The sequence below is a fragment of the Podarcis filfolensis genome, assembly GCF_964270895.1.
Source record: "Podarcis filfolensis genome assembly, chromosome: 14".
NCBI lineage: Eukaryota > Metazoa > Chordata > Lepidosauria > Squamata > Lacertidae > Podarcis > Podarcis filfolensis.
In genome coordinates this window covers 17,566,749-17,579,304 of record NC_139616.1, presented here as the reverse complement: position 1 = coordinate 17,579,304, position 12,556 = coordinate 17,566,749, and the positions used below count along the sequence as shown (strand labels likewise).

Genomic DNA, 12,556 nt, shown 5'->3' with positions numbered 1-12,556 from the left:
TACCCAATGCCCAATCTATTCTGCGGTTTGGTCATGCTGGCCACATGACCCGGAAAGCTGTCTGTGGACAAATGCCAGCTCTCTCGGCCTGAAAGCGAGATGAGCTCCACAACCCCACAGTCACCTTTGACTGGACTTCACCATCCAGAGGTGCTTTTAACCTTTTTTACCTATCCTGCATTTTCCTCTCTGGGCTCCTCCAAGCGACTTCACTATTGAGCATTCATCCCAAGTTGGTTTTTCTCTTTTTAGAGCTTCTGTTGTATTCCTTTTTCATTATGCACATCGTTTTGACGGCTTAATGGTAGCCTATAAATTTATATTAATAATCACCATAAACCATCCTCTGCTTGCTTAAGTTCTAACGATAAACCCAGCGCTCCAAACACCACATTTACCTTTCTCGGTTTCGTTGCAATCAATCCCAGTGAAGCCTTCTGCACAGATACAGAAGAAAGGAGATTCGGTGATGCCGGTCAGGCAGGTTCCTCCGTTCTGACACTTGTTCTCTTCACAGAAGTCACCTGGAAAACCAAGGGAGTGAATCAGTGGAAGGCAGCAGCTTTGTAGTGAAGGTCCCTCTTCCCCACCACTTCTCAATCATAAATACCAACGGGGGTCAGGATGCTGATTTGTCTGAGGTTCCCATTTCCAATTGTGTCCAGGAGTAGGGGAGGGGTCACAGAAAACATACAGTGGTACCTCGGGTTACATACACTTCAGGTTACATACGCTTCAGGTTATAGCCTCCGCTAACCCAGAAATAGTGCTTCAGGTTAAGAACTTTGCTTCAGGATGAGAACAGAAATCGTGCTCTGGCGGCACAGCAGCAGCAGGAGGCTCCATTAGCTAAAGTGGTGCTTCAGGTTAAGAACAGTTTCAGGTTAAGAACGGACCTCCGGAACGAATTAAGTACTTATCCCGAGGTACCACTGTATTTGGAGAGGGACCACAGCTCAATGGTACAGCATGTGCTAAGAAATAGAACAAAAACAATCCCCAGAAACCATTTTTATCCTGCCTGTTTTTCTAGGGATTATTTAAGGGGGGGGAGCATCCTCACAGGCGTCGGGAACCTTTGGGCATCCAGATGTAGCTGAACTACAACTCCCATCAGGCACGCCAACACCTAAGGGTTGAAGCAGTTCTGTGGGGGCCATGTTTTTTGAGGGGGGGTGGGCCCTCTCAATGTTCAGAGGAAGTTCGGCTCATCGCAACATCACGTTGGGTCGCCTCAATCGTCTTGAGAAGATGGCGCCTCTGAGTCCCATCATCCTTGGCAAGTGGCAATGCTTGCTGGGGCTGACAGGAGTTCAGCAACAAGTAGAACCCTGGTCCAACTGCACTGGCTACCAATTAGTTTCCGGGCCCAATCCAAAGTGCTGGTTTTGACCTATAAAGCCTTAAATGGCTCAGGACCGCAATACCTCAAGGACCACCTCTTCCCATTTGACACTACCCGGTGTCCCTGAGATCATCTTCTGAGGCCCTTCTTTGTGTGCCCCCTCCTCGAGAGGTTCGGAGGGTGACAACACGAAAACGGGCCTTCTCTGCAGTGGCTCCCCGTCTGTGGAATGCTCTCCCCAGGGAAGTTCGCCTGGCACCTTCATTAAATACCTTTAGGCACCAGGCAAAAGTGTTCCTTTTTAACCAGGCCTTTGATTGCTCTGATTGACATCCTATGCCCTTTTAAAATGTGGCTCTTTTTTGGGGGGGGGGGTTATTGGGTTGTTCTTTTTATTCTGATTATGTAAGTTGTGGTTTGTATATTTATCTTTTCTCTGAACGGCCCGGAGACTTCCGGGTATGGGGCAGTATATAAATTCAATAAAATAACAGCAACAATAACAATTAAGTGGGTCAAAGGTTTCCCACACCTGCTGTAGCAGCAAATTGCATAGTTAACTATGCGCTCTGTGGAGAAGTACTTGTGTATACTTAAGTACATTAGAATAGCCTGCTGAATTAGGTCCATCTATTCCAGCATCCTGTTTTCACAGAGGCCAAACAGATGCCTAGGGAAGCTATGTCAAAGCACTGGCTGGCTTCACAGTTTTTCATGCATCGTGATTTTTGCACAGCACACACACGCACATGATGATTCGCAACATATTGCCAGGTCAAAAATTATGAAACCGGTATCACAATATGGACTTCAAACCGGTTTTGGGCGATGTATTGATATATTGCCTAGCTCTAGTCATCATTGTGATAGGAATTTTATGGTCTTAGATATATGGTAATGTTCATAAGTGTACCAACCAAGCACGTACATAGATCAGCACAGGAAGACCAACCTGGAACCATTTTGATTCCTAAACTGAGCAAATGTTTTCTCTGCAAGGTCAAAGTGGGAAACCTCCCATTGTCTCTTTCCTCACAAATCCTGTCTTAAGGGCACATTTAAGATATGAATAGGGTGTGAGCTTGTGACATGGCCCAGGAACTAAGTATTTATCATTACAAAAGACTGGCCAGGCTCCCCAGGCAATCCAATCAAGTAACCTGCCAGACAGGAGATAAACAAGGACAGGAAAAAACCAACATTCAAATTTCTGTTTAGACCGCCTTTTCTGTGATGTAGGTATGATGTATCTGAGGGGTGGTCTTAGGTTACACCCCTTCTGTGATGTATGTATGATGTTTCTGGGGGTGGTCTTGATCTACAGGGTGGCAATTTCAAAAGTCTTTATAAGGCCTTGCGCGCCATTTTTCTGGGTTCCTCCTCTCTCCTGCGGGTGAGGGGAGCACCCTGTTGCAACAGATCAATAAAGATCAAGCTTACTAGCTGCTTTGCTTCTCAATATTCTCTGGCTGGCCTCTGCTATTCTCTCCTACCAATAGGGAACCTATGTGAGGACTCTATATGGGCTCTTGGATACCCCATAAGGGAAAAGGGCAATTTTTGTTTACAACATCATCTTGCAGAAGTGAATCCCACAGTTTAACTATGCACAGAGAGAAGAAGTACTTTCTCTTTGAAGAATTCCTTTCGTTTTGCCTCTTCTGAATCTCCCGCTGTAGAGGACCCAAGGCAGATCCTCCAAAAATAGCCTCCAGGCTCCTTGTTTGCTGGGGTAGGGCTTTAACGTCCATGGCAGACAGATTTCATTAGCTTAAGCTACTCCTCCCAGCATTATTGCTCGTAAGTCTTTTTATAGCAGAAGTCCCTGGGGTTAATCTCACTTCCTAACACTCCACTCCTCCAACAGGCTAAGAAGAAACCAGGCTCCAAACTGTGTTCAGAGGTGCATGGGCAGCTCTCACAGCCCAGCCTGTGAAGGGAAAATAAAAAAAGCAACACAGCTCAGGCACTGCCTGTGCTGTCGCCCTGGCTGGTGCCAGATGACCTCATCTTCCATCAATGCGCTGCCACGAGCTACAGCCAGGGAGGAAGGGATGGCCATAGGAATCTGAGATGTCGCTTCCGATCTGACTTGCTCCCAAACAGACAGGAGTACTTAGCTGCCCTCTGTGTCTCTCTGCCCTGCCTTTTGGACAATTAATGCAACTGAGAGCCAGGTTCCCGTGGAGTGGAGTGGCCAAGTTACTACAGTGGTACCTCAGGTTAAATACTTAATTCGTTCCGGAGGTCTGTTCTTAACCTGAAACTGTTCTTAACCTGAAACTGTTCTTAACCTGAAGCACCACTTTAGCTACTGGGGCCTCCTGCTGCTGCCGTGCCGCCGGAGCACGATTTCTGTTCTCGTCCTGAAGCAAAGTTCTTAACCTGAGGTACTATTTCTGGGTTAGCGGAGTCTGTAACCTGAAGCATATGTAACCTGAAGCGTATGTAACCCAAGGTACCACTGTACAAAAACAAGAACAACACTGAGCGTCTTCAGTGAAAGGAGGTGGCTGAACAGAAATGCATTAGCAATCAGCAGGGATGTGTGAATGCCAGAGTTTTGCAAAAGGGTAAGGGAAAAAATTTCAGAATCCAGGTTCCAGAGAACCCTTTTTTTCCTGCTCAGTGAACCTCTGAGATGTACTGAATTAACTTTTACTCAGAGTTGCAGGGGTCAGCAAACTTTTTCAGCAGGGGGCCAGTCCACTGTCCCTCAAACCATGTGGTGGGCCGGACTATATTTTGAAGGGGGGGGCATGAATGAATTCCTATGCCCCACAAATAACCCAGAGATGCATTTTAAATAAAAGCACACATTCTGCTCATGTAAAAACATGCTGATTCCCGGACTGTCCGCGGGCCGGATTTAGAAGGCAATTGGGCTGGATCTGGCCCCCGGGCCTTAGTTTGTCTACCCATGGAATTGACTCATCAAACTTAATGGACATTCATTTCAAAAAAAGTTAGTTGAATACAATCCCAAGTTTTCATTTAAAAACAACCCACCACCACCACCAAGTTTCTAACCCTTAAAAGACTGGGAAAATAATATTTGGCTGTATTGAGGATGGGCAACCTCCCAGAAGTTTCAGAAGCCAAGCAGAGGTGGTTTCAGAACCTGGAATTCTGGGACAGATGCCAGGGCCACAGCAGGAGAGCTGTTAATGCCTGCTCTGGGGCTGCCTTTAAGGGAGGGTAAATTCACGCCCCAATGCTTCAAGCAATCCTGCATCTGGGATTGGTGGGAGCTAGAGTTCAACAACAACCAGATCTGCCTTCCCCAATCTGCTTTGGACTCCAGTGCCCATCAGCCCTAGCCAGCCTTGTCATGGTCAGGGATGATGGGAGCTTTCATCCAAAACACCTGGAGGACCAGTGTTACAAACCCAGATAGGTATATAAGCTAATCACTGTTGGGTCACCCCAATGGAATGTCTAGGCACCATTCCACTGGGATTAAGTTTTTCATTGTTACTCATTTCATTTCTATAGCACTTTATATTTTAAAGAAAAAATCTCAAAGCAGTTCACAACACATTAAAACATCACATAAAGCAATCCAGAATAAAATAAATGCAAGCGTCAAGGAAAACAACGTGGGGAGCAACTTTTAAAACCTCAGAAAGTGCCAGGAAGATTATCCATGAGATGTTCAGCAAAATTGGAGCATGTGTGATTACATAGCTTCCAAACTTGTCCATCATGGTACTTTCTGAATTGCCTGTCTTGAACCACCATCCATAGTCAGACACATTTAATTTCCCTGTCCAGACACTTTAACTACCCCGTCTCCTTCTTCCTCCCAGATCTGTTCTTCTTGCTCTTGCCCAAATTCTCTGATAAGCAAAAGACCCCCATTTGACAGTTCCCATCTTCTACTGATGAGCAACTTCCTCCAACCCAGTTACAGAGCACTTGACACATTCCCAGCCCACTGAGGGGTTTCTGAGATTCCCAGCTACATCTTGAGGGGTTTCTGAGATTCCTGGCTACATCTTCAGAGGTGACTGCTCGAGTAAAATACAGTCTGAACATTGCTGTTCTGTCCACCTTTTGGTTTAATAATGTATAATTTGACATGAGCTTCATTCACAAAGCACAGTTTCTCATTCATAAAACATATTATCTCTCATGAAAAGGTTATGAATTGAGCTTCTCTGGGTGGGGGGGGGCATGCAGCATTCACCCTCAATTTACAGCAGAACCAATTAATTTCCCTGGTGTGTTCCTAATAGTACAGGCATTAAGTAGGTCTCTGCACAGCTCTGCTAGCCGCTTACTATTTCAAGGAAGAGGCTAGAGCAGAGGAGAAAGTCGACAGTGTGCAAAGGAAAAAGTAGTTTTAAAGGGCGACTCTCCTGTCTGTGAACTCCTGCTACAATTTCTGTGACAATGGAACTCCAAGTCAAAAGGTGGGATATAAATACCCTAATAATAAAATAACATCTTCATTCCAGGAAGCTGTCTTTTTACAGTTGCTTTTATACTTGTAATTTTGATGTCTGCCTTTGTTTGTTTGTGGACTGCCTAAGCAGTTCTTCTGGAAATGAAAGTGGTATATGAACCCTTTTAATCATTAACATCTGAAGCTAGACAGGCCAGTGACCTGACTTGGTATAACATGGTTTTTGAAGTCTCTACAAGTCTCAGGTTCAATCCCAAACAATTCCAATTAGAAAGGACAGGTAGCAGGCAATTGTCATAAGAGAGAGTCACACCAGAAATCCTTCAGAGCTGCTGCCAATCTGATTATGCGTTATTTCTTTTATTTATTATTGGCATGTCTAAGCAGCCCCAGAGCAAGAGGTCTCTGGGCAGTGGTGTAGATAAAAATGGCTTAAAATCTCATGTGTCCCCTCAATGGGAGATCTGGACGAAAACAGGGCCTTTTTAGTGGTGGTTCCTCACTCATAGAATGCTCTCCCCAAGGATGCTCGCCTGGCGCCATCATTACATATTTTAGGTACCAGGACTTTTCTGCTAGGCCTTGGGTGAGTGGGATGTTTTAATCCTGCCTTCTAAAAATACAGTTCATTTAAATTTTGTTTTGTTTTATGCTTTTTGTAATAATAATTAAATCCCTTTAAAAAGGGACTAGTAAATTTAAATAGCAACAATCATAATATAAAACACGAGTAGATTGTACTAGCCTAGATCAGTGTTTTTCAACATTTTGGGGGCAAAGGCACACTTGTTTCATGTAAAAAATCACGAGGCACACCACCATTAGAAAATGTTAAAAAATTTAACTCTGTGCCTATATTGACTATATATAAAGTAATTCTCTTGAACAGGAATCAAATAAACACAAAGAAAGTATTTTATAATTACTTTATTATGAAATAGTAAGTAAACAGAAATATGAAAAATTATAAAATACTTTATTTTTAAATCTTTCGAATTTTTCAATTTTTCCCATGGCACACCAGGCAACATCTCGTGGCACACTAGTGTGCCGCGGAACAGTGGTTGAAAAACACTGGCCTAGATGAACAAGAAGCCTGATATGGTACAAGACAGTGTCATATCCTACATGCCGTCTGTTCCTTTTGAATTATGATGCTGGAGGAGACTCTTGAAAGTCCCATGGACTGCAAGAAGATCAAACCTATCCATTCTGAAGGAAATCAGCCCTGAATGCTCACTGGAAGGACAGATCCTGAAGCTGAGGCTCCAATACTTTGGCCATCTCATGAGAAGAGAAGACTCCCTGGAAAAGACCCTGATGTTGGGAAAGATGGAGGGCACAAGGAGAAGGGGACGACAGAGGACGAGATGGTTGGACAGTGTTCTCGAAGCTAGCAACATGAGTTTGACCAAACTGCGGGAGGCAGTGGAAGACAGGAGTGCCTGGCGTGCTCTGGTCCATGGGGTCACAAAGAGTCGGACACGACTAAAGGACTAAACAACAACAAGGGTCCTCTTTAGGGTGTCCCTGCAGAATAAAAAGTTTGCTCCCACACCCATTGGTGCTCCTTTATATTCTTTTCCTTTCCCTCATTCTGACTGCAGGCTAAGAATGTTTGTGTCCTTTGATTAGCTACTGTTTAAAAACCAGCTCATTCCATTTGGCCCTGATACACAAACCAGCAAACAATGGAAAGGGGGAAACGTACCTTCTGGCTGGGATAAGAAACTATTGTCTGCTTGCAGAGGGAAGGATTGCCTAATGATTAAAAGAATACTATGTGTCTGCATCAGGACTGTTGGGTCAGAACCAATTCCCAATTATCACTTCACTCACTGTCAGGAGGCAAGGAAATCGGATGAGAAATACAATCATGCCCCCATGTGTGAGAACAATGTGTCTGTTTCCCAAAATCAGAAGTGCCTGGGGAAAAACAGGATTCCTTTAAGGCTAGAGAAGAGGGGAAAGTAGACAGCGTGCAAAGGAAAAAGTGAGTTTTAAAGGGCGACTCTCCTGTCTGTGAACTCCTGCTACAATTTCTGTGACAATGGAACTCCAAGTCAAAAGGTGGGATATAGAAACCTTAATAATAAAATAACATTTTCATTCCATTCATCTTGCCTGGAACTGGAATAGCCCCAATTCCTGTTGCCCACCTCTCCCTTATGTTTCATGACCCCCAAATAAAAGCCCAAATCATTCCTAGAGAGTTTTGATTCATTGGGAAGAGTAGCATTTTCTGTACTCTTGACTCTAAATCGCTTGGCAGAAGGAATGAGAATTATTTTTGCAGGGGCATCACTGATTGAAGGTGGCTTAGGTCACATTCACACCATACATTTAAAGAACATTTTACGCCCACATCTTCCTTCAAAGAACCCTGGGAATTGCAGTTTATCCCTTGCAGAACTACAATTCCCAACAACCTTGACAGGCTACAGTTCCAAGGATTCTTTTGGGGAAGCAATATACTTTAAATACCCTGTGGGCCTGATAGTAAAGTAAAGGGTAAAGGGACCCCTGACCATTAGGTCCAGTCGTGACCAACTCTGGGGTTGTGGTGCTCATCTCGCTTTATTGGCTGAGGGAGCCGGCGTACAGCTTCCGGGTCATGTGGCCAGCAGGACTAAGCCGCTTCTGGCAAACCAGAGCAGCGCACGGAAACACTGTTTACCTTCCCGCTGGAGCGGGACAAGGTCGCGGGGATTCGAACCGCCGACCTTCTGATCGGCAAGTCCTAGGCTCTGTGGTTTAACCCACAGCGCCACCAGTGTCCCATCTGCCAAATATCAGAGGCTGCTCCCCTATTCACCCCTATATTTTGGTGTGGCGAGTGAGTGGGGGACCTTTATCACCAACGAAGGGGGCTGGATGGCCCAGAGGTTGCCAGATGTGGAACTTAAGTTAGAATTTTAAAAAGGAAAGAAGACAAGAGGACAGACTGCACCAACAGCAGAATCCACTGGGATTTTCATTCATGCAGAATCCATTCTAATCCCTTTCAGCTACATACATCTCTGCACCTCCACCGTCCTGAGTTCCGGGTTGTTGTTTTTTTCCTCCTCCAACAAAGACTTAGAAGTGCTGACTCTGCCCTAAAGTGCTAACAAGAGAGGAGGCAGATAATGCTTAGCTCACTGTTGGGTTCAGGCCCGTACCCATCACAGCCCTGCGTAAGCATTTAAACAGTCTCCTCCCCACTGTCACCATCAATCAGAAATATAAATATGCTGTCTTCTCTCCTCCAGCAGTTGCCTTAGGAACCAGGTAAAACTATGGAAGAAAAAATCCCCGATTCTGACCACACAAAGGAGCATTGCCAAGTGTGGGAAGAGATGTTACAAGGAACATATGCCCTCAACTTCCTCATTCTATTGCTAACTTGTTTTTTTATCCTGCTCTCCTTTCAAGTTCAGCATACTGTACATGATTCCTTCCCATGCACGCACGTTGTGTCCTCACAGCAACCCTGTTAGGTAGGCTAGGCTAAGAGGGAGCTGTTGGCCAACAGTCGGTTAATGTGGTTCAAGGCCAAGTAGGATTCAACCCCAAGTCTCCCTGACCCAAGTCCAACAGCCTATCCACTAGAAAAGGAGTGAGCAAAATTCAGGCTTGGAGAATATGCTTTGTTGTTGTCATTTTTACTATGTACCCAAGGTCCACCCATGGGAAACTGGAGCAAAAGAAATGCATATAAAATTAAATAATTCTGAGCCCAAGTGTTTGCTCCACGTACCAAAACTGAATGGCGCTCACAGTCCTTGCAAACAAAAAATCCCAAGTTTCCTTTCAGCAGTGTTAATCAGGAGTCATTTGGTTGCTACTAGTACTATAAGCAATTAGGAATCTGACTCCTTGCAGATGAGGTGATCACCAGCCACTATCATATCCACAGCCTCATCTGCACTACACATTTAAGCTGCATCATACCACTTTAATTGGTCGTGGCTTCCCCCAAAGAACCCTGGGAAGTGTAGTTTGTTGAGGGTGCCGAGTCATTAGAAGATCCTCTATTCAGTTAGCAGAACTACCATTTCCAGAGTGCTTTAACAACCAATCCCTCTTCTCAGGGAACTCTGGGACTTGTAGCTCTGAGAATGGAACTAACAAACTACAGTTCCCAGGATTCTTTGGGGGAAATCACGACTGTTAAAGTGATAAGATAATGCTTTAAATGCATAGTGCAGATGGAGCTCAGATCTGCGCTCGCCCCATCACTGCACTATATTATATTGGCTGTCCAAGGCCTATTTGCCATGGCTAGGGCGTAAGAAAAATATGATGCTTACATCCCAATCCTGAAAGCAATTGTTTGGAATTCCTTTTCAATGAGCTTACTAGGGAAGAGGCGCAGTTCAGTGGTAGTGCATCTGCTTTGCAAGCAGAAGGTTGCTGGTTCAATCCTCAGCATCTCTAGGTATGGCTGAAACCCTGGAGAAGCTGCCAACCAGAGTAGACAATACTGACCTAGATGGGCCAATGATCTGACTCCACCTAAGACAGCTTCCTGTGTCCCTATGTACTTATTTGTTTATATTCCACTGTTTCTTCAGGGAGTTCAAAACATTGCATCTTCACAAAGAGCCCTGCAAGGTAGGTTAGGCTATGAGAAAGCAACTGGCCTAAAGTCATCCAGGGCACACTTCGGAAAGAGGTGACATTTCATTCTCAAGGCAACTGGGAGCTCCTCCATGGTGAGCAGAAAAGGAGTTGCATTATTTTGCAAGAAGTAATAGTTTTTAGTTTCAGACCATCACTTTGGCCCAACTTACACGTAAAACTAAACCAAACCATGGCTTAGTGCAAGCAAGCAGGTTCCCTGACTGAAGGGACTTTTGTTTTTATTGTGCATTTCGTGTTTTCATATTGTGATTTTATGTTGCAACCTGAGACCTGTGGGCATAGTGCAGTATACAAATTTAATGAATAACCAATAAATAAATAAAAGATCACTGCGACAATACTCCTCCCCAATGCCGCTGCCCTACAAGGGACGAAGCCATGGTTTGGCATATTGCTAAAACCCAGACTTATGGTTTGTCTACCCTAGATAAAGCGGTAAGCCAGGAACACACCTTGGTTAAAGTGCATGGTTTGTCTGGAGCAAGACAAACCATGGGGCCAAAATCTGGATGCAACGTTAAGCCAAGCCATGGTGCCTTTAAAGCTATAGGAGCCTCAGTATGGAGGTGCACATCTAGGTAAAGCTTCCAGACAGCAGCTTCCAAGTAAGATTAACCCTTGTGAGGGGCCACTGCTCAGAGGTAGGGCTGGGAGAGACTTCTGCCTCAAAGTCCAGAGAACCATTGCCAGCCAGTGTTGACAAAACTGAGCTAGACAGAGCAATGATCTGACCGGTTATGGAAGCAGCCTCCTATGTCCCTAAGCTCCTTTCGGAAAGGAGTCACTGCACTGATCCAGTGTCTCCCACATCCCCACAAAAGCCTACAGACATCTTGCCCACAAGCACCCAAAAGGACCCTTGGGAGATTTATGAGGAAGTCCCTTAAACCAAACATGCACACGTACCTATGTCCTGGAAATAGGTTGGTACAGAAGGAGAACAAAAATACATCTCTAGCACCAAGTTTTAAGAAAAGAGGTTACTTATCCCCAAGACAACCCTGAAAGCCTAGAGCAGGCCCCCTTAGGCTCTCCTTTCACTTTTATTTCCACAGACCAATTCCCGTGGGAAAATATGGTGCCTATTTTCCCACATTGCAAAATGTTAGTCTGATGATCCCCACATCAAGTCAAGGTTCAGAGGGTGGGGAAAGAGAGCACAGCCTTACTCTTTGCGTTGATCCCACTAGCTATTGTTTGTAAAATGTTACTAGAGGAACGATACAGATAGGGTAAAACTGGGCGAGTCAGAGGCTTGTGGATTTCACTAGCTCCCTTTCCCTTCCCCCACCGTTTCCCTCCACAATTTGAACACAGGGCCTGCTTCTCTAAACTTCATAACCAGGTCTTCCTCTTAGAGCTTGCCAAGGCTAAATCCCCCAAAACACAGGCAGGGAGGAGAAGAACCATAAAAATAAAGCCAGGACTTAGCGCCGCCCGCCGCCCCTGGCGAATCCATCATTGCGCACAGAGCCTCTCGGGCATGTACAGAGCGCTTTTCCCTAACCCTAACCAAAACGCATTCCAACCCAAAGCGTAAACATACCCTGCTTGTGCGTACGGCTGATCTTTTCAAATGGGCATTTCGAGATTTCACGGCGCTTTAATGCGAGTTTCGTGGAAGGATTTGGTCGGCAGCGAAGGAACAAATCGAGAGGGGCTGGGCTGCAAACGGATTTAAAGCCAGGGCAGCTTCGCCTTCGAGGCGCCCCGCGCGCAATTTAAGAAGGGCTCCCCACCCACCACCTCCAGTAGCCAAAAACCAGGCAGGGAAGCGAGAGAAGGGAAGGGAAAATCAGCGCTGCCTACTCACCGCTGACAGCAACCAGCAGGCAGAAGGCGAGGAGAGGCCCCAGCAGGAGCTGCGAGGAGCTGGGTCCCTTCATGGTGCGTCGTTCCCCTGCGGGGCTGGGCTGGGCTGAGAGCGCGTCTCGTCCTGCTTCGCTCAAGCTCAGCAAGTTCTGCCGCCTGTTTGTGTTCCTGCTCCGCACAGGCAAATGACTCAGTGCAGCCCAAGGCAGAGAGCGAGCCCGCCCCCTCTTTCCCTTAAGGCTTAGCCTGCCAATTACGCCCCGCCGCCACGTGCTCCGGCTGTCGAGCCAATGGCGAGCGGCGTCGGAAGGAGCAGGAGCAACAACAGCGCCAAGGAAAGCCATTTGGCCCATTTGGAGGGATGG

General features: G+C 45.8%; 1 protein-coding gene across 2 annotated transcripts in view; it reads right to left on the bottom strand.

The window, feature by feature from the left end:
• MFGE8 (milk fat globule EGF and factor V/VIII domain containing) overlaps window positions 1-12,438 on the bottom strand; it is a 30,321-nt gene extending 17,883 nt beyond the window's left edge. Inside the window, exons 1-2 of one of the 2 annotated variants that reach the window (XM_083584590.1) lie at window positions 12,193-12,438; window positions 399-524 (exon numbers count right to left, since the gene is read on the bottom strand). In XM_083584590.1, coding sequence (XP_083440716.1) covers window positions 399-524; window positions 12,193-12,265 — 199 coding nt within the window. In that variant the 5' untranslated portion in view covers window positions 12,266-12,438. The remainder of the gene's footprint in view (window positions 1-398; window positions 525-12,192) is intronic. The other variant, XM_083584589.1, reaches the window with a different exon arrangement.
• Between the last annotated feature and the right edge of the window lie 118 nt (window positions 12,439-12,556).